Source organism: Otolemur garnettii, unplaced genomic scaffold (assembly GCF_000181295.1).
Source record: "Otolemur garnettii isolate 467f Iridium unplaced genomic scaffold, OtoGar3 scaffold00009, whole genome shotgun sequence".
Lineage (NCBI taxonomy): Eukaryota > Metazoa > Chordata > Mammalia > Primates > Galagidae > Otolemur > Otolemur garnettii.
Window position 1 is genome coordinate 32,353,526 of NW_003852404.1, and position 27,839 is coordinate 32,381,364.

General features: G+C 35.4%; 1 protein-coding gene across 3 annotated transcripts in view; it reads left to right on the forward strand.

Moving 5' to 3' along the window:
- EPHA3 (EPH receptor A3) overlaps positions 1-27,839 on the forward strand; it is a 335,385-nt gene that overhangs the window by 304,445 nt on the left and 3,101 nt on the right. For 2 of the 3 annotated variants that reach the window (XM_003783935.1, XM_012801560.1), the window contains exons 14-16: positions 5,226-5,375; positions 6,178-6,371; positions 20,929-21,084. In XM_003783935.1, the coding sequence (XP_003783983.1) occupies positions 5,226-5,375; positions 6,178-6,371; positions 20,929-21,084 (500 nt within the window). The remainder of the gene's footprint in view (positions 1-5,225; positions 5,376-6,177; positions 6,372-20,928; positions 21,085-27,839) is intronic. The other variant, XM_012801561.1, reaches the window with a different exon arrangement.

Here is a 27,839-nt window from a genome sequence, read left to right on the forward strand (position 1 = left end):
AAAAAAAAAAAAAGAAAATTTTACTTTGCTTAATTCTACAAATGAATAGAGTGATGTTCCTGTGTGCAGACTAAAGTTATTTTTAAATTATGGATGGTGTTTTAGGTTGGTAAAGTACCTAAAACATTAATATTTAAGCAGTTGATATAGCATGTATATTGTTCACGGGGTGAAATGAAAATCTTCACAGCATTCTGCAAACTATGAGATACTTAATCCATGCAATATCTTATGGTATGTTTTCATGATTTTATATATATGGTAAAATAATTAACATGCAATGAATTTTATATTTACTATTATCATGAAGTTGGTAAAATGCTTTAATGTCACAACATTATTAAATAGTAGCATGAGGGGAAAGAGAAGAACATCATAATTCACATTCATAATGTGAATTTTTTTTTAAAGATACCATTATGCTATGTATTGGTTTCATCTTCTTCACATTTTTGTACATTCTGAAAAACTAGATTTAACTCATTATTACCCCAAAATAAATTGCATTTTTAAATGCCATAAAGTACCAAAGATCTTTAGTAAAATTGACGACTTTAAGTCCATAAAATAATGAATCACATTCTCATCTCACTTGACAGAATAAAACACACTTTTACAATCAAAAATGGTTGTGTAATCAGAAGTAGAAAATAAGACTTGTGTTTTAAGTTGTGAGAATGCAAAGCTGAAGGGGGAAAGGTGGACTGGACACCCCGGTCTAGACAACAGAATAGAGCAGAAGGGTAACGGAAGACGGACGGACCAGCTCTGCCTGGAAGATTCCCAGATGTTCCACAGTTGAGTTCATATTGACCAGGATGTTCAAATCAAAACTTTACCAGTTACAGAAGACATGAAGGGAAAAGACCTCCCAAGAAAAAAGGACGTGTTTATGGGAAGACCGCATGTACTTGGGAGAAAAGGAATTCAATGAAGTCAAGGAGCATCTGTTGAATGCCTAGTTGCACATTTGCCAAGATAAGATCTCGGAAAGACAATTGCTCTCTACAGGGAGCACAGGCTCATGTGAGGTGGTGCTCTTTATCTTCAGCTTTATAATCTATTCAGTTTTCATAAGCTTATGACTTCACATGATAGCATGGATACACTATTTTTACTTCTGGAAGTGGATATGACAAGAGCTATTGATACTGTGTTCCCTAGTGCTGACCATAAAGAATTTGAAACTACGATGATGAATTTAAAGAGTTCATAATAATATACACATTCATCCTTCCTTAAATTTCAGAATAAAGTTGCGGGTTTGGAATCTCACCTGTGGTTTGATTTGTTAATTTCAAGTTCAATGTGTGCATGTTGATTTTTCTTTGATTTAAAGCCCTAGTGACTTGATTATTGTTTGCTTATTGTAGGATGAGAAATTAAAAAAAAAATTTTTTTCTTTTTAGTCTGATTTATTTTTAACAACAATTGCTAAACGTAAGTAATTTGTAGTTAACAAAGAGCTTCCCCATATATCCTCATTTGATTTGTTATGTCAATATTAAAAGCATATGAACCAATTAAAGGAAACCGGGAAGAAAGAGCAGAACATTCACTGAACACTATTCAGGAGCAGACATTTTATTAGTTGCTTTATATATGTTATAAATCCATTGCCATTGACAAAAATTCCCTAACCAACAGTTAATAATTCTTGATCATCTTTGTAATCTTCCTGATTCCCTCAGTGATAAGACTGCCTCGGAGAATAGAATTTTGAATCTATGATCAATATTTCCTTCTTGGATCTAAACAATCAGTCTAAAAAGCTGCCTAGAAGCAGATAATGAAAGTTCCGTAATGAGAAGACAAAATGTTTCAAAATGGTGAATAAATTATGGGTTAAAGACCTATCTAGAGGCTTCACCAATAATACTGAGCAAAGATGAACACTCATTCACATCTTCTCCTAAATAAAGACTTTAATTCGCTCTAACTGCTCTTTTAGAATGAGTTGTGTGGGTATCATATGTAAAAATATGAATTAATAATTTAAATAAATATGTTTGCTTCTAAATATATAAGCTCACTGAACTGTACTCTGGCCCATAAGAAAATATGTTCGGAAGCTCAAAGCTTTGTCAGTGGAAGTGTCTGGGTAAGTTAAGAAACATTTACAACTTTTAAAACAGGTTTCGTTGCTGAGCTGATTGAGCACCACTTACATTTTGTATGTTCATAATAACATACTCAGAGTAAAATGATAAAAAACATCAGATCACCCCTCTTCCTCATACTTCTCCCTCCATAGGGCAGCAAGGAGCCTTGACATTGTTAAGAACTACAGGCGAGCTTAAGATGAAAATCTGAATGACAAACAAGTAAGAAGGCTCTACCTCCATTCTCCAGCTAGCAAATCTAGTTGGGAGAGGCCTTTGTCATTTCTTAGGTAACTAATGTGAGATATTTTCATAAAGTAGCACAGTGAGCTAAAAGCCACCGTATTTTTGTTGTAAATTAATACCAGGTTACAGATAGTATAAAGATCACTCGATTAGTACTTAAATTTTATAAATTATTGTATTGAAAGGTTTGTAGTTGTCATTCCAACAGTTGTGTGTGTGTGTGTGTGTGTCCAAACGTGTGTGTTAGCCAGGCTGCAACAATTATAAAACAATCTTATCAAAGTAAAATTTCCCAGTGTACCAGCTGTGATTACATGCCAATTTGATATTTTTGTTTCCACTCTCATTATACAGATTACCTCTCACCAGAAACTTCTTCTGAAGCATCCTTTTTTCTCCTCTATACTTTGAACTATGCTCTTGTGCTTAAAATGAGGGAGTGTTAGGCTTAGGCTTATGTTTCTTAATGCCCTGCTGGAACAGGGGCACCAGAACCAGGAACAAGAACCAAACACTCGTGTGGGTGAAAGTTGTCCTTTATTACCAGGTTTCAGAATGGCAGGAAGACAGGGAGAGCATTCTGAGGCCTGCCTTGAGAGAAGGTCACCGAGTTCTTACCCCCTACCCAGAGTATTATCTAAGGCTGTCTATCATCCAGCCCTCTGATCTCTAGCTGTAGAACTTTGTCACATTTCTAATCCGTACACGTTCAGTGTGTTGTTTTTTTTCCTTCAGATCAGGGTCATGATGGCCTTTATGGTGTTGGAACCAGGGGAGGACTGGATGACGTGAGTGACTGATAGCTAGTTAGATTATTAAGTAATTTTTATAGCTGGGAGTTTGGGGGGAGGCTATTTTTCCTCTTACACTTACTATGTACTAGGAATAATGCTAAAGAATTACCTGGAGTTTCATGCAGCCCCACAACCATGTTATGAGCCAATACCACTACTTTCCCAAATAACAAATGAAGAAACTCATGCCTACTGAGATTTAATGACTTACCTCTTAAGCTGTCACTCCATTTCTGTAAAGCACTGCCTTGCCTCTCTGGAGCATGACGTCAAAACTAGTGACATACTATGAGGGGCAATGTCAATGGAACAAATTTTGGTGAGCATGGCTTAAAATTTTGCTGATGTAAATTCTCTGAAATATTGATCCCTTTTGTTTTGGATTGTCTTTATTTAAATTTTGTTAAAATTATTTGAATACATAATAGTGGGAGATAAGTGTTAAAAACAATTGATCTCATGGAAACTGTAAAATGATGGTTACTAGAGGCCGGGAAGGGTAGTAGGGGCTGGCGGGGGAGGGGAATAAAATGTGGATGGTTAGTGGGTACAAAAACATAGTCATAGGGATAAAATGAAAAATAATTGATAGCACAACAAAGTGAGTATTATTAACAACAAGTTAGGGCATACTTCAAAGTAATTTAAAAAGGGGGGAATTTAGATACTCCTAGAATGAAGAAAAGTTAAGTGTTTGAGATGATAGATATCCCCCCCTTTTTTTTGAGGTTTTTGGCTGGGGCTGGGTTTGAACCCACCACCTCCGGCAAATGGGGCCAGCGCTTTACTCCTTTGAGCCACAGGCACCACAGGCACCACCCATATCCCTTCTTTCTTGTATCAAAAATTGTATTCATCTTTCAAGTGACCTCACTTGGCATTGACATCTCTTAATTTAAAAAGTCTCTCCAAGGAAACTCTTGGCTCCCTGGTCACACCCACAGTGGCTTCCCCTACGGCCTTATGCTCAGTATAAGGTCCATGGACAAGCAGGATCAGCATGGCCTGGCATTGTCCGAAATGCAGACGCTGGCTACGTACTAGCCTCCTGAACAGAATTTTTGTATTAATAGGAGGGAGCTCTTGATAATTTATATGCTCTATACGGTTTGAAGAACAATATACTAGATACTTATTTCTTCCTGTATTTACTTATTCACAGCAACTAATTCTCACCTCTATTTGCCTAAAATTTTTCAGACAAAAGAACCAATATGTTACATACAATTTTCTCACCCAAAGTGACTAGCATAATACTTCTTATATGTTTGATAATTGGTACATCTTTTTTAACTGTGTTTACTGATCTGTGAACAAATGCCATTGAAGTTATTCCCTTATATCTCTTATAACTCACAAAAGTAATGTTATTCTTCTGTTGAATAGAAGTTCTGAAAACGTAGTTCTAATATCTATCTAGTTCATATGATGCCTACCTACACAGAAGGCACTTCCAGAAGTACACAGAAGGCACTTCCATAGTTAATCATTAAATAAGGACTCCATAAATTAGTCATGATGATTAACATATGGAAGAGAGTTATATTTTTATTTTGAGTTTATTTAGTTACCAAAACCTATAAGTACTTAGGTACCAAGGCATGGCTTAAGTTATTTACAAATATTAAGTTATTCACATTTTAAACTTTTATTGTTCGGTCAAGCATAAATCTATGTTAAATCAATAAAGGTTGGTTTATGATACTTGTTTCAATTCTAACATATGTTATATCACATCTACTTCAGGTGGTTTTGTCTAAATGGTTAATGTGCCGTAGTTATAAAATTTCAGTACTGAAATATTTTTTCTATATTTTTCCTTCCATATTTTAAAATAATTCTAAATTGTTGGGAAGTAAATTTTGATATACATGGTATGCTACTCTGGTTGGTATTAAAATAGAAGAACTTCAAAAATAATTAATTAATTAAATAGAAGAACTTAAAAATATTTTAACGGAAATTCATATTCCATTTCAGAACAGAAATACCCTGTCATATTATATCATATTTCAGATTATATTATGTATGTTATATTTCCTATGCGTTGGTCATTTATGTTCACGTGATTTTATATTCAAAGGGAGGGAAGATCCCTATCCGGTGGACATCACCAGAAGCTATAGCCTACCGTAAGTTCACGTCAGCCAGTGACGTGTGGAGTTATGGAATCGTTCTCTGGGAAGTGATGTCTTATGGAGAGAGACCATACTGGGAAATGTCCAATCAGGATGTAAGTATTTTTAGCCTATAAATTATGGGTTCAGATTAAAAGATCAAGCTGTGTAAGGAAGTGGAGCATAATGAAACCAGGTGGCTCCTAGCTTGTGACATTGAAATAGAATAGTTAGCAGAAATGAAATGTTTCCAGAAATGAAACTGTTTCCAAGTACGGCAAGGGGATTAACTGAAATGCTCTTACAGGTTTTATTCATTTCCCTCCAACAAGAGTTCAGAGAGGAGGCAAAAGCAAACATTTACATAAGAATTAATGAAATAAGTGAACGGTAAGATAACCCACAGATTTTGAAGCACATTAAAATTTGAAAATCACAACTTTATAGGACACAAAAATATTAATAGCGACTTAATTGTACAGCACATAGGATTTTACTGAAGGAAGTTGCTGTGATTTGGAAGAGACCATTTGCACTGTGGCCTAACTATCATCTGTATACTACTTTTCTCTGCATTTATTCATATGTGCTTTTCACAGAGATCTACATAATAAAATAATGCTTTCTTTATAAAGCCAAATTTCCTATATCATGAAACATTTCTTTTTATTTTAATCTGAAAAGGATCTTTACAAGCTCTTCATTCGTAAATTCACTTTTCCTTTCTAAATGGGCTTTTATATAACATTTTAATGCATGGATAATTTATTATTAAATTGCTAAACTATCATCCTTTTAGACAATTTAAAAAGAGAACTTTTTAACCTAACTTTAAAATACGAATTTCTGTGCCCTGCCTGTGAAGAAGTAGAGTAAGCCTTACCTCTTCAGTCCCTGGCAACTTTGCATCTCACACAGGTAATTAAAGCTGTGGATGAAGGCTATCGATTGCCACCTCCTATGGACTGCCCAGCTGCCTTGTATCAGCTGATGCTGGACTGCTGGCAGAAAGACAGGAACAACAGACCCAAGTTTGAGCAGATTGTCAGCATTCTGGACAAGCTTATCCGGAATCCCGGCAGCCTGAAGATCATCACCAGTGCGGCAGCAAGGTGACACCTTACACTGTGTTTCGTGCCCTCACTCTGAAAGTCACGTGCTTAATGTTTCCAGGTGTTAATTGCTGTCTCCTATTCCCTGAATGCATTATTTGAAACTCTTATTAGGCAAAGCTAGAGAGATGTTATTTTCCTTTCCTTTTATCTTTAGAAGGAATTCTCATGCTCCTTAATAGTAATGATGAAAAATTCTGAAATAATTTTAACTTCCATCTTGACGAGAAATGATTCTACCTTCATGCTTAAATCTTTGAGGAATAGGAATGCGGGACACATACCTTCTTTTTACATTTTATGATTCAAAACGTGCTGATTCATTCAAAATATTCTACAGGCTTATTGAATGCCAATTGCCCTCCTCTACCCGTAAGTTAGCTGTGGTGTATGTATACCATGGAATTCTATTCAGCCCTTAAAACAATGGAGACGTTATAGCCTTTGTATTAACATGGATGAAAGTGGAACACATTATTCTTAGTAAAACATCACAAGAATGGAGAAGCATGAGTCCTATGTACTCAAGTTTGATATGAGGACAATTAATGACAAGGGGAGGAGGTGAGCAGAGAGAGGAAGAAGGAGGGAGGAGTGGGGAAGGGATTAGCAGAGAGAGGGAAGGAGGGAGGGGGTAGGGTCTTGGTGTGTGTCACACCTTTTGGGGGGCAAGACGAGATTGTAAGAGGGACTTTACCTAACAAATGCAATCAGTAAAACCTGGTTTCCTATACTCTCAATAAATCCCCAACAATATATTTAAAAATATATATATTTTCTTAAAGCCTATTGGGTACCGAATATGCTAAAAGAGCCTATAGTACTAACAGTAAACTAAGTCAATGTCCCATATACAGCAATATGAATGTCAGTACACACAGCAGCTGTTACATAATCCAGAATGTACAATGTATTGCCTTTTATTCTTCTAAGTTAAGAATCACTTTGTTATCTCAGTGGTTATGAAGACTGTGGATTACACTGCATCTCCACAGAACAACGGGATAAATGAGGAAGGACATGAATTTTGTCAGGAGCCATATGGGAAGATAAGAAGTGTAAATGTATTTGATGTGTCTCAGAGAAATTAAAAGCAAACTTATCTTGTTTAATAATTTATATTCTCATCGTTCACTTAAGAGTAAATCAGTTCTTTAACGTTTTGATGATGCATGTTTCTGCAGACTTTTACTTTTGCTTTCTGATTTATCATATGCACTAGTACATATTTCATGTTTTTAAAAGAATTTCTCCTGACAACTAGAGAGAGAAGCACTTCAGACCTATTTGGGACTTGCAGTTATGTGACCACTCGCTGAATGGCTTGAAGACTAGTGATTCCAATAGTATCTTGATTACACCTTAAGAGTTTTCATAGTAAGGATGACTTGTGGGCTGTTCTTTGTTCTTCATAATAAGTTGCTTCTAGCCATCTATTGTCAACGGTGCTTTTTCTAGTTCTCCTTAAGAAGAGGGCCATTGGCTATAGTTTCCATGCTACAAAGGATGGTAATTAAAGCTTGCATTCAGTGCATGGGGAATACCTTGGTTTTCACCTAAGTTGTCTCTTTGAAGATCAGGCAGTATTCTGTATAAATGTTTGTGATTTAATGCATATAAACACATAAAAAGTTCAATTAATGATGGTTAGTATCAGAATTTTTTAAAAGGTCAATCACTTTCAATGCAATATTTTAAGCAAAGTTAATTCCCCCTCATATCTTTAATGAATAAAAAGTGAAAATTTTAAACATTTTATTTATCCATTTGTCAATGGATACCTAGGTTGATTCCATATCTTGGCTGTTGTGAATAATGTTACAATGAACATGACATTGTAAATACCTCTCTAAGATTTTATTTCCTTTTATATACCCGTAAGCAGGATTTCTAAATCATATGGTGGTTCTATTTTTAGTTATTTGAGGAACCTATGTACTGGTTTCCATATGGCTATCCCAATTTACATTCCCACATTTTCAGTAACACTTGTTATCTTTAGGCTCTGTGATAATAGCCATCCTGACAGGTGTGAGATGATACCCCATTGTGGTTTTGATTTGCATTTCCCTTTTCTCTACACCCTCACTAACACTTATCTTTAGACTTTTTCATAACAGCCACCCTTACACGTGTGGTTTTGAGTTGCGTTTTCCTAATGGTTTGCGATGTGGAGCATTTTTATACATACCTATTGGCCATTTGTACTTATTCCTTAGAAAAATGTGTGATTTATGCTCCTTGCTTATTATTTTCATCAGATCCTTTGTTCTTTCTGTCTTTTCTTTTCCTTTTTTTCCCCTAACATATTTTGGATATTAGCCTCTTATCAGATATACATCACATTTTATAAATATGTTCTCCTCTATGGATTGTTTTTTCATTTTCTTATTCCCATGGCTATAAAGAACATTTGTAGCCTGATAGAGTCCCACTTGTTTATTTTTGCTTCTACTGCCTGTGCTTTCTGTGTGACATCCATACATTGTTGCCAAGATCAATGACATATAAGTCTAAGTCTGTCCCCATGTTTGCTTCTGTGAGTTTTACAGTATCAGGCCCTAAGTTTATCCATTTTGTATTGATTATATCGAGTACAGATTTTACATTTATTTACATTTGAGCTAGATGAATAAAGAGAATCTGAACCAAAGCCTTTATATTCAGTATAGCGATAACATTTAGGGGTCATTAAGATGGAATTTAGTAATAGATCCTTAGATAAAACTACCTATAATATATCTCATAAAGATAAATCTCTACCCTTAATTTCACGTATACAGACCTTTTAGAAATCCTCCTGACAGTTTAACAACTAACAGGGTAAGAAACCTGTTCTTCCCTCGGCCATACGGTCCTCATTTTGTACCCTGAGTCCATTTCTTTTGATCTTTGCACAATCGTAATCACAGCAAAGAGAAACACCTTTTCAACTCTTATCCTCTCATAAAAAATGCATTTAAACCATTTTCACAGGACAATGTTGTCAATATAAACTAACTCATGCAATGAGTTATCCCTCATCATGATGTAGGGATATTTAATACAAAATTTATAATTTCTTAATAAATACTCTTAATAGCAGATCATCATACATCAGACTGTGTAATAGCTTCTAAACTTTAACATATGTATCAATAGTTTACTTTTCCATTCTTAATGAAATATGTTGAAATTTTTTCCTGACATATATATTCTTTAATACCTGAACAAACTCAATTTTTTTAGTTAAAAGACAAAACTTCAGGGAATATATAAACATTTTTCCATGAAGTGCCATCTATCTCAATTAACTCAAGATGCAAGCTTAGGTAACTGTATTGACGTTTTTACTCATCACCACTAAAATACATAGTAGGTGAGATTTTGTCCTCAGAAAGTCATTATCAAAAACCTCCTGCAACAACATCAAAAATTTTTCCCCCCTTTGGAAAATTTGCTTTCCTCCTTTTGACAATGATTATTATGTCATCCTTTTCATAAGTGATTAAAATGATTTCTCCCTTTAATTTTTCACTGATGTCTGAGCCAAAGACTTATTGAGAAAATGAAAAACTATTAAATGGTAACTTTCAACAGCAAACCAGAAACCCCATGACACCCGTGTCTTCCTCCCTCTAATTATAAGAGGATATTCTTGCTTCCTTTCAGATCGTATCATTATGAGATGTGTCCTCTAGTGTTTGGGGTGAATCCTCTACTTTGCCTCCCCTCTTAGATTCTTTTCTCCCTTGCTTTTTCCTACATGGATCCAGACTCTTTCTTTCTGTAAGATCATTGCTATAGAAATGTACTCTGCTATGTTTTTTCTCAAATTTTCTTGGCATTAAGAGTCACCCGGGGAACTTCTTAGCATACAACTATCAACATGTATCCCAAGCTACTGGTATTCAGAACTCTGGGAAAGGAGAATAGAATTTAGAAGTTTGATTAAAAACTCAAGATAATTTTTCTCATCAGGGGAACTTAGGAGTCAGTGCCTGTCAATATTACCTCTGCTGGCCCCACATCTATCTCAACTACTTCTTTATTTTTCTAAGACCTTTCACAGCTAAATTTCTCAAGTAGTAAACTTACAGCCTTATAAATTCAATAGTCTGAAAATTTCCTTCTAGTTTCTCTTCCTGGCCTCTTAATGTAACCAAATACACCAGCACCTCTCACTACCTCTTAATGTAACCAAATACACCAGCACCTGCTCATTTGCCCAACCAGGAATTAGGGCAACTCTTGGCACCTCTATCTTGCCTTCCACACATTGATCCAGATGATCACAGAATCGGTGAGATCCAGCTCTCCCTCTTCTTACTTCAAATTACTCTCTTCAATGCCTTTTTTCCTTTGACCTGGACTGTTGCAATAGCCTCTATCCTTTCCCTGCTTTTATGTTACCCAACTCCAAACATCTCTCTCCACAACTTTCAGAATCTTCCTATGAAACATATGAGATAATTTCAGTCACCAGTTATAATGAATTTTGAATTCCCATCACCCTTAAAAAGAATCAAGTCTGCTTTCGATGGTTGATAAAAACTGCCTCTCTGAGGACATTTCTTTTATTCCACTGTTCATTTATTTTTGTTTCCAACAACTATTATGTGCCAATTTACCATGGTGTAAAAGGCACCATGTAGTCCTTGGAGAACACTGAAGAAAACAAAAGTGGTTTCTGTCACCCCACACCTTACATTACAGAAGAAGTACAATAAACAGACAAGTGCAGATCCGAAGAAGTGAGGGAGTCGATGGCTGTGATATACTATACAGGAGGAGCTGAGAAAAAGCCCTCTGAGGAGATGACATTTGAGCTGGGAGACATGAAGGAAGAGAATGAGGTGGCTGCATAACACCCACCTCCCAAAAAGAAAGTGTTCTTGGCCTAGGATCAAAAGCCAGCAAATGCCTTGAGATGTGAAAGAATTTGGAGACATCTAGGCAGTGGCAGGCAAGGGACAACATGAAAAGCAGGAGGGGAAGGAAGAGTCTGTCATGCATCTGAGGAGGCAAACAGAAGCCAGAGCACTTGAGACTACACAGGCTACGGTGAAGACTGAAATAGCTTGCAGGTGCATGCAGAATCCATTAGGGCATTTGAAGAGAGAAGTAAGAGGGTTTGATTTATGTGACTGCTTTGTAGAGGGAGGAGCAAAAGGAGGAGGAGATGAGGGTTATTTTCATCTTCCAACTTATACCACTTCTGCTTGAACAATACTCTATCCTCAGCAGCCACTCCTGGTTCCTTCAGAAAGTAAAAGCATGCTCCCCTTGTCTCAGATTCTACTTCATGCCTTTCTTCTTTAAGGAAGCCGCTTACATATCGTGGATTCATTGAGACATTCTCTGCCAACATTAGAGAAGCAAAGCTTAACACTATTATTCTTTTACAGAGCACCATATTCTTGTCCTTCTTCCTCTTTTCACTTCTTTTTCTGTGCTTTTGTGTGTTTGTTTGTGTGGGTGTCTGTGATTTATAAATATCCATCCGTTCTCCTAATAAACTCACCCTATGAGACTGGATGCCATGCTTCTCTTGTGTTTCCAGGGCCACATTGACAGTAGAAACTCAGTAAAAATCTCCTAAATGCTCTTTTCTTTGTCAACTCAACTCTGGAAATACACACTAAAAACACAAGAAACCATTTTCAAAGCATCTTCCACTGTGAGTGTTTCTGTGATTGTCATTGTTCATTGTACACGACTAGAAGTGGGGGATATGGAAAAGCGGTGGTCAGGGTGTGCCACATCAAAAACTTTCTTAGCTGCTGCAAGGAATGATGGGAAGGAAAGAGAAGCTATGTTCAATTTTGTGTTATGCTTGCACTCTAGGTACTGATTTATTTTTCTAAAAGTAGAGTAAATCAGAGGAGATATGTGAGAGTTTGAAGTTGATTGTACCTCATGTGAGGCTACAGTTAACTAGTTAGTGGTAACCTGAGTGGGCATACTAGGCACTGTATTCCTAGGCACTGTAATATTATACAGCACAGCCTCCATCCTTAGCAGTGAACATTTAAACATAGGAGAAAAAACATATTCATAAATACTATAACACACCTCAGAATTAATTATTGGAACAAAAAGACACAGTGTGTTCAGAACACTAGAAGAGGTGAGTTTACTTTATATTTGGGTTCCTGGGAGCTTTATACAAAAGTGACTATTGGACAGTATGAAATTTGTATAGACAGGTGACAGGAAAAGGTGGTAAGAAGCGGAAGAAACACTGAACCAAAAAAGGAAGACACACAGAAACCACAAACGTAGGAAGCTTTGGCGTTGCTACGGGGTCATAAAGAACATACGTGGAAAGAGCCTTATAGATGATTTTCTCAGATGATGGAAGAAAAAATGTTTTCTAGAAATTTGGACTTTTATGTATGAGGAAAGAAAAACCATTGAACGTTCTTAAGTGAGATGTTGCACTGTGTTAGTTTTTTGGCAGAAACCCCTAAGAATGGCTGGAGGTGAAGAGATTCTTGAAAAGGAATTAAGAGACACTTTTAATAGTCTAAGAAAAGGCTTAAGTTACGGTAGAGTGCAGAAAATAGAAAGTGCGTGAATTTTAAACATTTTACTGGTGTATTATAGGATATGGAGACTTTTAAGATACATGGAATGACAGAGAAAGTATCAGAGGGTATTTCCAGGGGAATGTGGAGAGGAAACTTTTAAATTTCAGATAAATACAGGATACATATAATTAGGTTTCATTATTATTTTTGTTAGGTAAAGTCCAAGTTGTACTTGAGCCTTGCATCTGAGATATGAGCCATTGTCCCCACGAGGTGGGAACTTACCAAGCATTCTCCTTTCTCCCCCTCCTCTTGAATTTAATTGTGTTTTCCTCTTGTGTGGCTGTGTGGCTGTGTAGTTGTTCATTGACTAGTTGTTCTATGTTAGTTTTGGTAACACTGAATGCTGAATGCTTGCTTTTCCGTTCTTGTGATATTTTGCTTAGAAGGATGTTCTTCAGATCTTTCCAGGTAAATATAAAAGATGTAAAGTCTCCATCTTTCTTTATGGCTGAATATTATTCCAGGAGATATATATATACCATAGTTTATTTGTTCATTCGTGAGTTGATGGGCACAGAGGGCCATTTCAAATGTTGGGACCCTCTCACTGCCCTTGTAGAAAGGGCAGAAGGAAGAAGAGATGAGCATTCTGAATTTCAAGCCACAACCTGGGGGAGTGATTAAGTTATGCATACAATATAGAATATTCTTTTTGTAGAGATCAAAAAGTGGTCAAGTGAGAAAGATGTTTATTAGATGCAAATTTTAATCCAGTGATGGTACTTTTATTAGAAATATAATTTTATTTTTCTAATATTATTTAATTTCAAATTAAAGTTCACATATCCCATGGATTATCAGGAGACTTTATAGTTAGTGGAGGGTGTTGGTTTATAGAGGTTGACATTGAGCTACCCTTTACCCCAGTCTTCCAGGTTGTAATTTTCATCTGCCCATGCTGCTTCTGTGTCTCCCTGGGGCCTGGGGATCTTAGTGAAGTCTTTGAATTCTCCACCAAGTATGGAATCAGTAACTTGAATGTCTACCAGAGCCAAGAGCTAAAGGAAATGATTGAATGCTTTCATTGTACATAACAGGGTGTGCAGTGGAGATTTTAAGCTCCTTGTAAGGGGGCTGTGGAGCCGATCAGTGACAATGGATAGCAATCCTAAAAGGAAAGCAAATATGAAATAGTCATTAATATCTCAGAATGTTGGCCTACTGCTTTGAAACTCCCTCTATTTTTAGAGCTTGGAGAACAATATCAGTTACAGTATAGGGCAACATGAAATGGAGGTCAAAAATAAGAAACAAACAGAGTTAGGCTGAGGTCTAGACTGTTGTCGGAAGCCACATCTCAAGGCATTTTCAAAGAGTGGGAGAAATGAACTGTGTTATCAAAAGCTTCAAAGGGGAAAGAAAAAAAGAGAACTAAGGAAAAGGCTTCTCAATTAAAATGTAGAAAGAACTGTGTGGGTTCTTTTTAAGCACTATTATGATATTATTTTAGAGTGACAGGAAATTTTAAGAGGTTTAATTAGAATTAGATAATGAAAAGGAAAGGCAAGATGAAAATAGTGCTTTGAGAAATTTAGGAAAAATATAATCATAATGCTCATGTATAAAAGGGTGAAAATGAAGCTCTCCCCTTCTCTGTTTTTTGTTGTTGTTGTTTTTTTTTTAATCAGACAAATGTGTCTCTAAGATGTGAGTGGTAGAAAATCTTGCCATAAAAATAAAGGGAAAATATTCTTACAATAACAAGTATTCTCTATAATAGAAATATACAAAATTTATTTTTAAAATAAATTAATTTGAAAATTATTTTTATGTCTCCTGGGTCTAAATAAATTTCTTCATTTACTCTAATAAATGGAAGTAAGTTAAAAATTTAAAAGATTAAAAACAAGAAAAAGGAGAGTTCATTTGTTTCTATTCAAATTGTAAAAGCTTTTGAAGATAGAGTCCACATTTTTATTACTGTAGAAACTTATTTTGAAGACATATAGAAACGTGTATACAGACATATACACATATATGAATATATAAAATTATATAGGGAAATAACTTAGTAAATTTACAGAATTTTCCCAATCCAAGTTATTGAATTCTTCTATACTATTGTAAATTTATGGAATACAAATTCTTGACATAAAAAATTAAAAAGTACATTTAATATACTAGACTGAGGTTCTGCATACTCAATTATACTTAATTATTTTGAGTGAAATGATTTTAAATATTTGGATCCATCACACCTATCACTAACTTTTAATGGATTGATTTTTATTAACTTGTAGCACAAATAGGAACACAAATAAATAATGCTCATAATTTTTCCACAGTAAAGGTCATAAACAAGTATTAGTAAAAAGTTTCTGATCTGCAAGAGTAAATGAAATAATTTTTTGAGAGAAGCTTCTGCTTTAATTCGTACTATTCCCTTCAAGATAAATCTAATAATCAAAACCCCAAACAATCTGCTTTTATTTCTCAAAATGACTTTGACCTCAAATTCTGAAACTGACAGAGTGACTGAATACACACTGGTACAGAACCTTTTAGAGGGAAGCAAATAGACCAAATACCCAGGTGAACTCTCTCTCTTTTTTTAATCTCAAAATCAGACTAGCTAATTTCACCACAGGGAGGAATTAAACCCTGTGTAATAGCTATAGCTGTTAAGATTTTTGTCCTTAAGGCTGAGAGATAATTAAAATAAACACAAAGACTTTACTTCTCCTTACTGTGTCATTTACATAATAGTTTCCTTGGAGAACTATATAGAGTCAAAATTATTTTTAGTTACTGATGACAAATTAAATTCACCTAATCCTATATTGATTTTTAATGCTAGAGATTAAGAAGATCATGGGCATCATCAATCCATATTAAAAATATTTAGCAGCTATACGATTTTTACCCTGAAATACAGTGATAAAACATCTTCTGAAATAAAAAAAAATAAGGCAGGTTATAAAAGTACTAAAAAATTATATTACTATTCTTAGATAATTATAAATGGAGAGACCAGTAGTATTTTGAATTTAAGAAATTGCACTTTAGATTCAATATATTCCATGAGAATATTTACACAAATAAAAACCAATTACGGTATTATAGCACACATCTCCAATATTATCTCTTAGAATTAAGAGGCATATAATTATTCTTCAAGAAATATGTATTACTCATTATTTTTGATACATGAAAGGTAAACCTTGTTATACACCAAAAGGAGTGTTTTGTATTATAAGGGACAATAGTGATAAGGAATTCTAAGGCAGTACTGAAATAATATGGTTTTCATGGGATTGGCAGTAGTTAATTGACATTTGTTCCCCAGTACCTGGAGGTAATTGATGTGCACATATTTATAGCTAAAATAGGACTTGAAGGGAAGAAAATGTATGAGTCCCTCTTTAGAGCAACAGTATGAAAGCCCATAAAAGAGTAATTCACAAATCTTAATACAAGAAGGGAGAGAGAAAGGGAGGAAAGTTATTTTTCCCTTCCCCTGAGCAAACATGTAATTTCCATGATTTCTTTTTAATGACTGTGGTCTTTGGCCAGTAGGTACTGATTTATGAAAAGCTGTAAAAGATCAGGTGGAACTCTGTAGGACATCGTTTACAGCTGCATGGATTGAAACCTATCTAATTTGTCTAGTAAAAGTGTGAGCTCACAGTGCACATCACCCAGCCTATAAATTTCCCCTTCAAACCCAGCGTCTGGGCTGGGTCTGAAAAAACGCCAATCTTTGCAGCTGCTCAAAAGGTCCGGATTCCCTTGGTGTGCATGAAGAGACATCACAGGCTCTTCACAGTAAGAGACAAATTCCTATCCATTGATAAACTCTCCAGATGTCCTCTCTGAGGAGGAAAGGAACCAATTTTTATTTGAAATCCCCAGAGAAATCCTGAAAGTGGAAAAATGATACTTTGCAGAGCTGGTTATTCTGAGGTCACTGGCATTAAAATTAGGTCATTTTTTTTTTTGTCTTGGTTGTACTTTGATCCAAGTCATAAACAGACAAACTCAGTTGGGGTCTCTCTAATCCCTAATCCTCATGTCCTGTTCTATTTCAATTTGTTTATACTTATTTTCTCTAAACTCATGTTCAGTCTGGCTAAAGTGTTGAGTGTGAAAGTACAAACCATTTTGAATTGAGATGAAAAAATTCTGCATTTTGCTCTTAGGCACACTTCATAAATATTCTGAATAGATGTCCTGGGGTTTGATTCTTCATACCCACAAACCCATAAATAAAAAAGTATTACTATTCATGGGACTAAAAGTTGACATCAGGTTCAATGCTACAGCTACTGTAGATATAGAAGCTGTGTGTGTACTTACACGCCTGTAGCTAGTTTAATATTTTCTTGTTCCAGTTCTAGGTCCTATTTTATTTTTCCTTGTAAAGTTTTCTCATAACTGACTTAATGTTGTTCTTATCTATTTAGTTTACTGGTTCAATGACTTACTTAATGATTCCAATTTTGTGGCTAATGCTTGTTAGTGACGAAGGCTATTTCACCCAAGATGGCCATGCTAAAACAACCCAAGAATATTCTGGGTGGGAACATGAATTATTTATCTGTATCTGTAGTTCATCAAATTCCTAGGAAAAGAACAAAAATAGGAAATTTAAAATTATGTAAATAAACCTTTTTTCCTCAGATGCATACTTCAAGGAATCATAGAAAATTATTTGGCATATATTTCAGAAGAAAATAATTTATAATATGTTTTATTTATATTTTATAGTTTCCTAGCTGTCCCTAAAGAAAAGAAAATTATTATTAACACTTTGTAAAATAATGCCTTATATTTTTAAGATACTCTCTGAGAGTTAGTTAAAACTAAACCATATTAGCTCAGTGCTCATAGTTGAGTGGTTAGGGTGCTGGCCACATACACTAGGGCTGGCGGATTCTAACCTGGCCTGGGCCTGCTAAAACAACGATTACAACTACAAGGATTAAAAGCAGGGTGTTGTAGCTGGCACCTATAGTCCCAGCTACTTGGGAGTCCGAGGCAAGAAAATCACTTAAACCCAAGAGTTTGAGGTTGCTATGAGTTGTGATGCCACAGCATTCTACTGAGAGTGTCATAGTGAGACTCTGTCCCAAAAAAAAAAAACAAAACCAATCATAGGAATGTAAATGATGATCTCCATAATTCAATTTTTTAATTTAAAATTTGAGCAGTTGAAGTAGAAAGGGTTGAAGTAGTTGAGTTTAGTCTGATGGAAGGTTGCAAATTCCTCCACTTTCAACTACCCTCCACTTACACAAGTGACTGTGACAGGGAAGGAGCTATCTCCTAACCTATATTTCACACAAAAGTTGAAAATAGAAGCAGATCTAGAATGTAATGTTGCCTTTTTAAAAAAACTTAGCATTAAATAATGTGACTATTTCTGTCAAATAAATTTAATGCATTTCCATAAAAGTTCAGATGACTAATCAATGTATAAGCTTCTCATGTGCTCCAAGCAACAGCATGCAGGTCTAAGTAGGATCACTAATAGTGTTGAAATCTCTGAATATTTAAGCAGAGGTAGAGTTAGTACTTTTATTGATTTGTATCATGGATACATTTTCTCATTAAGACCAGGAGTGTTTACCACACGTCCTACACGGTTATCAATGGTTGCTGCTCATGGATTAAACATTGTATAGTTTCATTTTGTCTGTAAAATTCATTTTGCTATTACTCCATGCCTTTCCTAATGTTATTATTGAAATTAGCACCTTAGAGGGCTAAATTCATTCTAAAATAAGGATAAATTGCAGGCTGATATAGTCTTCATTTGTTTTGGCGTCTTCTGACAACTAATTTTAAATGTTGAATTTAAGCACTTCCAATGATTCATTTTATTTCAGCAAATAGTGATTTTAAGTATATAAGAAAAATACTACCTTTTTATAAAAGCCCGAGTATTGAGTATTTTAGAAATAATAATGCTAAAAAAGTTTTAAAAGTTTTGTGCAAATTAAATCCAACTTCAGTGTCACAAAATTTGAAAGATTCTGAATGATAACTCTGAAAAGGTAAATATCAAGTGTGCCTTTTTAATAAAGAAATAAAGATTAGGTTATGATATATACAGTTTTAATCTAATAATATGTTTTATTGCAGTAATAAAACCAGAAATGACAGAAGACAGAATAGCACATCCATTTACAAATATTAACTGTGGAAGCATGGTGAGCTGTGGAATCATTGCTCATTCTAATGAGGTCCTAAAAATGTGTATTTTAGAAACTGATGCCTATAACACTATGTACCTAATATTATACATGACCAGTTACTGAAAATCATAATTAGCAAGTTCATTTCATCCCCAATATTTATATAAACTGGTATTTGCTATATTATTTTTAAGTTTTGAAAAGTTATACCATTTTACCCATAGTGACTTTATATTGGAATAATGCACAGCTGACAGATATCATTTATTAAGTTCCAGTACTATTTTTCCTAAGTTCTAGGTACATCTGCTCATTCACTCTTCATTTATTTGAAGTCTGTACCATTACCTTTACCTGTATTTTACAGATGAAGAAACAGACACAATAAGGAAATACTCAAGGTTGCATAGATAGCATGTGGTACACTCAGAGTTCAACCCATTCCTTTGGGTTCCTATACAGGGGAAATTCAATATGAACAAAGTTTTACCTAAATTGTACAGCCTGCTAGAGTGTGGGTGGTGGGATAAAACAATATGGGTCTAAATCAAAGCTCTGCCACTTTTATCTGAGAGAAGTCAGATTTATAACTTAATCTCTTTTAGTTTCAGCTTCGGCATATATTATAAAAGGATAGATTGCACTGGTGCCTATGTCGTGTTGTAAAGATTAAGGTCCTTCATGTCTGTGGAACATACTCAGCATAGCACCTGGCACATTGGAAATGCTCATGAATGTTTGATGTTATCAGAAAACAGAACCTTCATAACTTATGGCTATTATTATTAATCCAAGCACAAGGACTTCATAAGCACTTTGAGCTTGAGCTCTCTCTCCCTTTCAGAAAAAGGAATAAAGAAAGCAAGAGGTCAATAAATTGTTCACCTGGTGACTGGTCTCAGCCTTGTGAGTCAATAGACAACTAAAAAGTTTACTGTGAGTTGAAAAAGAAAAACCTCCAAGGACAGTGTTCACTAACATGCTGCTTATTTTGAGGGATGTAAACATAGTTTCCTTCATTGCTTTTACATGTCTCCTGTTCCTGTGGTTTACCAGATCTCACAGATGGTCTTAGATTAACAATCAGGTCTACAATTATATAGTTAATCTAAGAACATCTGCAAGATGTAAAACAATCCTAGAACAATCCTTCTTCTTAATGTTGATTGTATGTTGCAATATACATCATAATTACAATCTTTATCTCTCTGTATACTATATATAATATCAAAATTATATATTATTATAGACGTATACATTACGTATATGTAGACTGAACTCCATTTTGGCGTTGCCAAATATGCAATAATTTTTATTTTTATTAACATTCATTTTATTATTTATATCTGCACTGACTTCATGTCCTATTGTAAGTATACTCTAGATTGCTCAAACCATTCTTTAAAGAGCAACCTGTGCAATGTCCAAAAACATCCAAGACTTAATGCTAAACTCAAATCCATCATCACAGCATTCAGCAAAGTCTTCCCTGTGTCTCCTCTATCACTGTATCTTAAATTACCACCTTCTTTGCTAATGATTGAACAAATTAATTATAAAAATAAGGTGTGTATAGATATATTTATGCCTTTCCCTGGTAAAGTTTCAATAATTTAAAAAGCAGTTGTGAGTGGAAAGGATACCACTTAGAAAAGATGATTGGATGATGTTCCTCCAGGCGGCCAGCTTGAACAGATAAAGCTTTCATGGTAGATAAATTCCACAAATGAACAGGAACGCCACATGAAGTCTGGAAGTTCCTGCTGATATTGGTGTCAAATTTTGACGTGCAGCAACTCTACTGACTCCTGATCTCTCTCCCTTTGGTGTTTTCCTTTCTTGCAGACCATCAAACCTTCTTCTCGACCAAAGCAATGTTGATATCACTACCTTCCGCACAACAGGTGACTGGCTTAATGGCATCCGGACAGCACATTGCAAGGAAATCTTCACAGGCGTGGAGTACAGTTCTTGTGATACCATAGCCAAGATTTCTACAGAGTAAGAAAAAAAATGTTATTAAAAGGAATTAATATTTCTTGTGAACTATAAGAAGTTCACAAGAAACTATATGGACTGGGTGCTGAGTGGGTTTCTTTGTGACCCACACCTTCTTGACTGATGCACATTGCTGTGACTTCTTCCCTCATGACAGGACCCACTAACAAGGGTCTTCACTGACACGGTATCATCAGGTAGACCAACAGATAAACACCCATATCCATACTGCAGACCCAAGCTCTAAATTTAAAACACAAGCAGGCATACCTTGGTGATTATTATATTCTTCCATTTGTGATTTCTGTTATTTTTCCAAAGCTTGACCTCTGTGAATGTGGAAAATTGAGAACTGAGTGAATAATCTGTCATACAAGGAAACATGTTAATAAATGAAAGTCGTTTTCACAGCTACTAAATAAACATACCATCATCTAGTCATCCTTGTCTACTCTGTAAAGGATTTAAATCTAGAAAATGGATTTAGCTTAAGTTTAAGATAGGACTCTTTTCCTTAACAGGCCCATTGTCAGTCCTGAAAGATGAAATATGCATCAGAATATCAATATTAATTTATGGTTTCATGTATTGAAAGCCAATAATAAGGAAGTATAATGTGATGTCTTTCTTAGACAGGGATCTTTGATGATAAGAATCTTTTGATTTGAGAAATCCATGGACTCAAGGAAAGGTAGTCTGTAAGATTCAAGGGAATCCAATGAATAATCAAAACTTTTAGTTCTTCACAAGGTCTGGAATTTAGCAAGTGGAAAATGAAAAGCTAGAAGTCATATTCTTCTTCATCTCCCCACGAATGAGAACCAATTACTTCATGTTCTAATGTAACTGCATCATGTTTTTTTTCTTTCTGCACAGTTATTTTTTCTGTATTCCTGTCTTCATAATTAAAAATGGCCCTCTCAATACTATGTCATGCTGTCTCCCTGTGCGTCTTGGGATCAGGACCCAGCTCTTTTAACTCTGAGTTCCCAGAAGAGAAACTCAGAATAAAACTGTTTCAGTCTCAGTCTCATTGTAGATTGGCAGGCACTGCTACCGTCATACATATGCCAAAGTTCAATCATTTCTTTTCAAAACAGGTGTAGTGAGATCCAATGAACTTGGATCTAGGGCCCCTTTCCTGAGGATAAGGTGGAGAACTGTTCCAAGGAAAGAGCTGTGTTATAGGAAAATACAGTAAAAGTTGTCCGGGATGTTGTTACTTGTGTGGTCTGTAGGGAAATTGTGTTCATCTTTGAGTCAGAGCCTTTCTGTCTTTGATCTTCATTAAATTCAATAAACTCTTTATTCTGCTCAAGTTCCTTAAAGTGTTATCTCCTCCAACTAATTTTTAAAATTTTTAAATGTTGTTGAATGTATAAATAATTTCATTAATACTCTGTCAAACATTTAAGGAAAGTCACTCACAATGGAGAATAGCATACACATATTTCATGTCAAAGAAGAGTGTGAAATATAATTCATAGAGATATAAGCTACCAACAAGCAAATTACAAAGTTTATAATATATGCTATAACATTACAATCAGAAACACATAAAGCCTTCATCTAACAAGCCAGGCCTCTAAAAAAAAAAAAAAAAGAAACTTGTAAAAGACTTACAGAAGAGGTTTATTACTATTAAAGAGGAGGACTTGTTCTCGAAGAGTAAATGTACTCGAGTTTATTTATCATGATTGGCATTCTTGTTCAACATGGAATGTGGTGTTTATTGAATAAGACTTTTGATCCAATTGAAAATAAACTTTGTGCTTCTATGGTACTTATTTTCCTCAGGCACAATCTCAGAATCGATTCATGTATTTAAATATTTTTATAAAATCTTAGTTTAGTAATATAAACAGGATTATCAAGCACAAGACACCTACTGTACAGCATAGACACAGAGCAAAAAACAAACGAAACGTTGAACATTTTCACACTATGCCCAGATTTTCAAAGGTAAAATTATGCAAATGTTTATTTTCAATAAAATATCAACATGCAGAGCTTTTCAATATTGAAATGCCATGTGGAAGTAGACCGGGCAGAACCCTGTTAATGAGATGAACTGCTTAGTTTGCAATTTAAATATAGTTAGCCTTATCAGCTACGAATGTGATAAGAAAGCTACTTGCTCAAAAAAAGGCAAATGACAGTGTTTCTTATATTTCCAAGTTAGCTAAGTTTTGTGACAATACAGTGTTGGCTGATTAGAATATTTTTTTACTGTATTATTATTATTTGAACAACCTGTAACTGTACATTCAAGATGAAAGCGGACTTTTCTGAGAGATCCAACTCTTTCAGGTTTGCCCTTCACGCTGTGAGAAGGTCTTAGATTATCTCTCTGTTCCACTCCTCACAACGTTCTTTCTTCTGTCCTTTCTTTTCTGTTCAGGGACAATGTAGGATTAACAGCTATTGCCCTAAAACTCCTTGAAAGGAATTATTTTTTCCTCAAGCTTCCACCACGTCATGAATCTCATGCTCTCAGTTTATATTACAAAAATAAGAATTTATTAAAAATCTTTAATATGCTAATAATTTCAGGAAATCATGTGAGGTAACATTTTCACCCTAATGCTATAGTCATTTTATTTTTCCCTTTGCTGTCTTGGCCTCATTGTTTGAAATTGATTGCTTTTCGATCTCAGTTTGCTTCGTGGCATGCAGACTCAATTCAGAAATGATTTGCTTGACCAAATAATCCTAGAGATTCTCCTAGACATAGATTCCTAGGAGCGATACAGAATTTCTTTTTGTTTCTATACAGACTATCAAGTAATAAGAAAAGGTCAATATAGTTTTATAGTCAAATAAATATAAATTTATTTCACTTTAGGGGTTTTAATTGATATATAAGCTACTCAAGTCATCTTATTTTCAAATAAAGCCTAGAAAATAGGTAGTTTATTTAATAAACATCTTTTTAAAAACATTATTTCATAGCCTAAGATGGAATTCAGAAGAATAAACTGAGAAAAGAAGAGAGAAAAGAAAAGGGCAGAGAGTGTGACTGTAGGAAACCAAGGAGAGAATTAAGTAGGTGAAGTGAATATTAAGTACTAATAGCTGCTGTCATTATTTTACCCCTTTGGATGCCATTGTGAAAGTGCCATCCCCTGTCCTGTTGCCTTGTAAGTCCTTTTTAAGTGCCTTTTAACATATTCACCTATGGTCTCAATCTTGAGCTGCATTTTAATCTTGAACTTTTCCACCAATCTTCTATATAGGATAGTCACGATGGAATGAACAAACAGAGAGAGCTTTATGGAGACTGCAGTATCTGGGTGTTGGTGTTCAGAGCACTTTGGATGAGGTAGGGTGATTGGTAGGGCACATTGTGGCAAGAGTAGAGAGAGTAGACAGTACATAAAACTCCCAGCAAGAGGATAGCCCAAAGGGATAATTACTTTAATTCTCATTCCCAAAATCTGGAGTAATACCTTGCATTAAGTATAAACGAGATTATATATCTGTTTGCTTATATAACCCAAAGAATCTGAGACCGTTTTATGCAGAAAATGTCTTGAGTAATACGCTCTGGAAGTCCATCTGTAAAGAATTGAAGAAGAATGTCCCAAATGGATCTGTGAATACTCACCATCTGATTTTTTTAGGCACTTGGGCATGAGAGCATCGGTTCAGAAGAGAAGATCAGGGCCGACAGCGCAGCACAGATTATTCCGTGACTATGCTTAAATTTCTCAAAGAGCTAAGGAAATGACCACTCTACTTTGGGACATTTTTCTATCTTCTTTATCATTTTATTATTTAAGTTTATAAGAGATGGAGAAAAGGAAGAAACAAAGGGAAAAATCATAAAAAAATATGATACAGTATTGGAAGAAAGATAAAAGAAAATATAAAGAGTGAGCAATCTACGGATTTGTATACCTAAGTTTATATCTGTCCTGTTTTCTGGCTCTGGACTCATAACTTGACTTTGTTATAGTTTAAGGATGAACAGGGAAAATGTTTAATCCTTTATTTTAAAGATAGACCCATTGCAGATAAAACAGTGGTTCTCAACCTGTGGATTGTGACCCCTTTTTAACAATGAAAATACATTGCGGCATTAGGAAGGCTGAGAACAACTTTTTATGTTATAAAAAGTCATAATCCTATAAGACCCATTCTCAAAAGCAGGATCAACAGAAATAGCATACGTTACTCTAATATAGGTGTTCATTGTTTATCTCACTGAGTGGCAAGCCTGAAATTAGCTCACCTGCCTACAAGCTTTCGTCATGAAGAGACGGCAACAGGACAGTGTGATAGAGAGGGCTGCAGGCAAGATCTGAGCTGTCCATAGAGAATTTATCAGCCCTGTGAATGTTGGTAGAGAGGGAACCTGGAGGTCATCAGGAACTTCCTTCCCAGCCCAGATGATAAGAACGCAGTACAGTCCTGGTTAATTTCATGCAGCTGATGCTTAACTAACAGTACTGTGCTTCTCAAATGGTTACGTACAGTCTTATTACACACCTTTATTGCTTTGGAACCTATTTCTGATAAATCAATTAGTCCATTAATATGTAGCTGAATTTTTAAATTTTTCTCTCCTTATATTCTGCATAAAGAAACCTCTTGTCTGTGTATACGTGAGTATATTTGCAGTATATTCTGTCCATACATGTATACCTTTTATTCTCAGCAGTCCCAATTTGCCTGGCTCTTGCTGCCAACTTTATTACCAGATTGATTTCATCCAATCTGGTAATCTGTTTCGTTCTTTAATAAATTTGTATTGTGCCTGCTAAGGGGCAGCCATTGTTCAAGGCACTGTTGATAAGCAGAGAGCAACATAAGCAAAAATCCTTGCGCATGTGGAATTTACCCTTTTGAGGGACAAGAAATGGGACAAAGAGACTAAATCAGAAAGAAAGATGATATGCTCGGTGATAGTAAATGCTTTAGGAAACAATGAAACGAGAAGGAAAAGAGAAAGTGCAGATACACATTCAGGGAGACTGTGCAATATTGAATAGGAAGTTTGGGGAACTGCTTGCTGGAGGGGGATTTCTGAGCAGCCCTCATTCCCAAAAGAGTAAATATATGCACTAATTACTCGAAATAAGAGCACATAATTAATAATTTTCACATGTTTCGCTAAGTCTTTTCTTTTTCCTAAATGAAATTTTGTATGTTCCCATATTCTTTATTTCAACAGTTGGTTTCTGACTTTATTGTAAAGTTAATAAATAGAGATATGTCTGCCATTTTTTTCTACTTTGAGAAAACATCACAGAGTTGTGGCTTGAGTTCAGACACATTGGGTGGAAGATTCTGGGGGCTGCAGTGTTGGTTTCGGCTGAAGCTGTCAGTGGGCAAATGGACTGATCTGGTGGGGAGGGCGGGAGATGCTTCTACTCAGATATCTGCCTTGGTGCAGGCAGCTACCCAGCTGATCTCACCTGGGACTGTAGACCACAGTGATTACACAGGGCCCCTCCGATGCCCTCATATCAAGTAGGCAGACTTCTTATATGGTAACTCCAGGGCATCAGAGAGGGTGTATGAATATGAAGGGATAAGAAATGGAAGCTGGCAGTTTAAGTCCTGAGTACAAAAACTAATAAAACATCACTTGGAGTATACTCTGTCAGTGAAAGCAGTCCCGGAGCTGGTCCAGATTCAGAGGAAAGAAATAATGTCCCAAAAAGAATGTGTGACCATCTGTATTAATTTCCAAAGATTGCCATAGAAATTAATACAAAGTTATTGGCTTACATATTAACTGCCATATGAGTTGTATTTAACTCATGCTAGTTTTGAGCCCAGGGTCTGGTGAAGTATGTATAACTCACTCACATGTCTCCTGACCTTAGGAGTCTCAGGGTGCGTAGGCATCTCATATTGCTGGGCTGTAGTTTGCATATTACATGATGGATGGTCCCCTGGGCAAAAACCTGCAGCTGGCTTGTGAAAATCTTAATTGTTGATGTTCTTCTTCTTACAATAAATATTGACAATTTAATTCTAAAAATGTGGGTTAGGCTGGACATGGTAGCTCACACCTGTGATCTTAGCACTATGAGAGGCTAAGGAGGGTGGATTGTTTGAGATCAGGAGTTCAAGACCAGCCTGATCAAGAGCTAGAATCAGTCTCTACCCCAAATAGAAAAATCAACCTATAGTCCCAGCTACTTAAAAGGCTGAGGAAAGAGGATCATTGAGGCCCAGGAGCTTGAAGTTGCTGTTAGCTATGATGCCATCACACGTCACCCAGGGTGACAGAATGAGATCCTGTCTCAAAGAAAAAAAACAGTGGATTAAATAAGTAGAAGTCAATAAATTTCATTTTTCTATTTGTTTACCTTTAAATTACACTCAAGCCTGGAAAGTCAAGAAAAACCCTTTACCCTTATGAACAATTTTTCAAGTTTTCACATTACTTTTTACCTTGCTATTTTTCTTCAAATTTTTATATAAATTTTTAATGTATGCTTTAAAATCATTCTGTTTTGTTTATATTTTCATAATAAAACACTGTGCCCCTCAAGGAAAAAATTTTTCCTAGTGTGGGAGTCAATATGTTAAACAACAGAAGTCTATTCTCTTATAATTCTAGAGGCCAGAAGTCTGAAATGAAGATGCTGGCAGAACCATACTTGCTTCAAAGTTCCTAGGGATGAATCTTTCCTTGCCTCTTCCAGCTTCAGGTGCGATCCTGGTGTTCCTTGGCTTGTGGCAACATCACTCCAGTTTGGGCTTTCATTTTTACATAGTTTTCTTGTCTCTGTCCATATGTG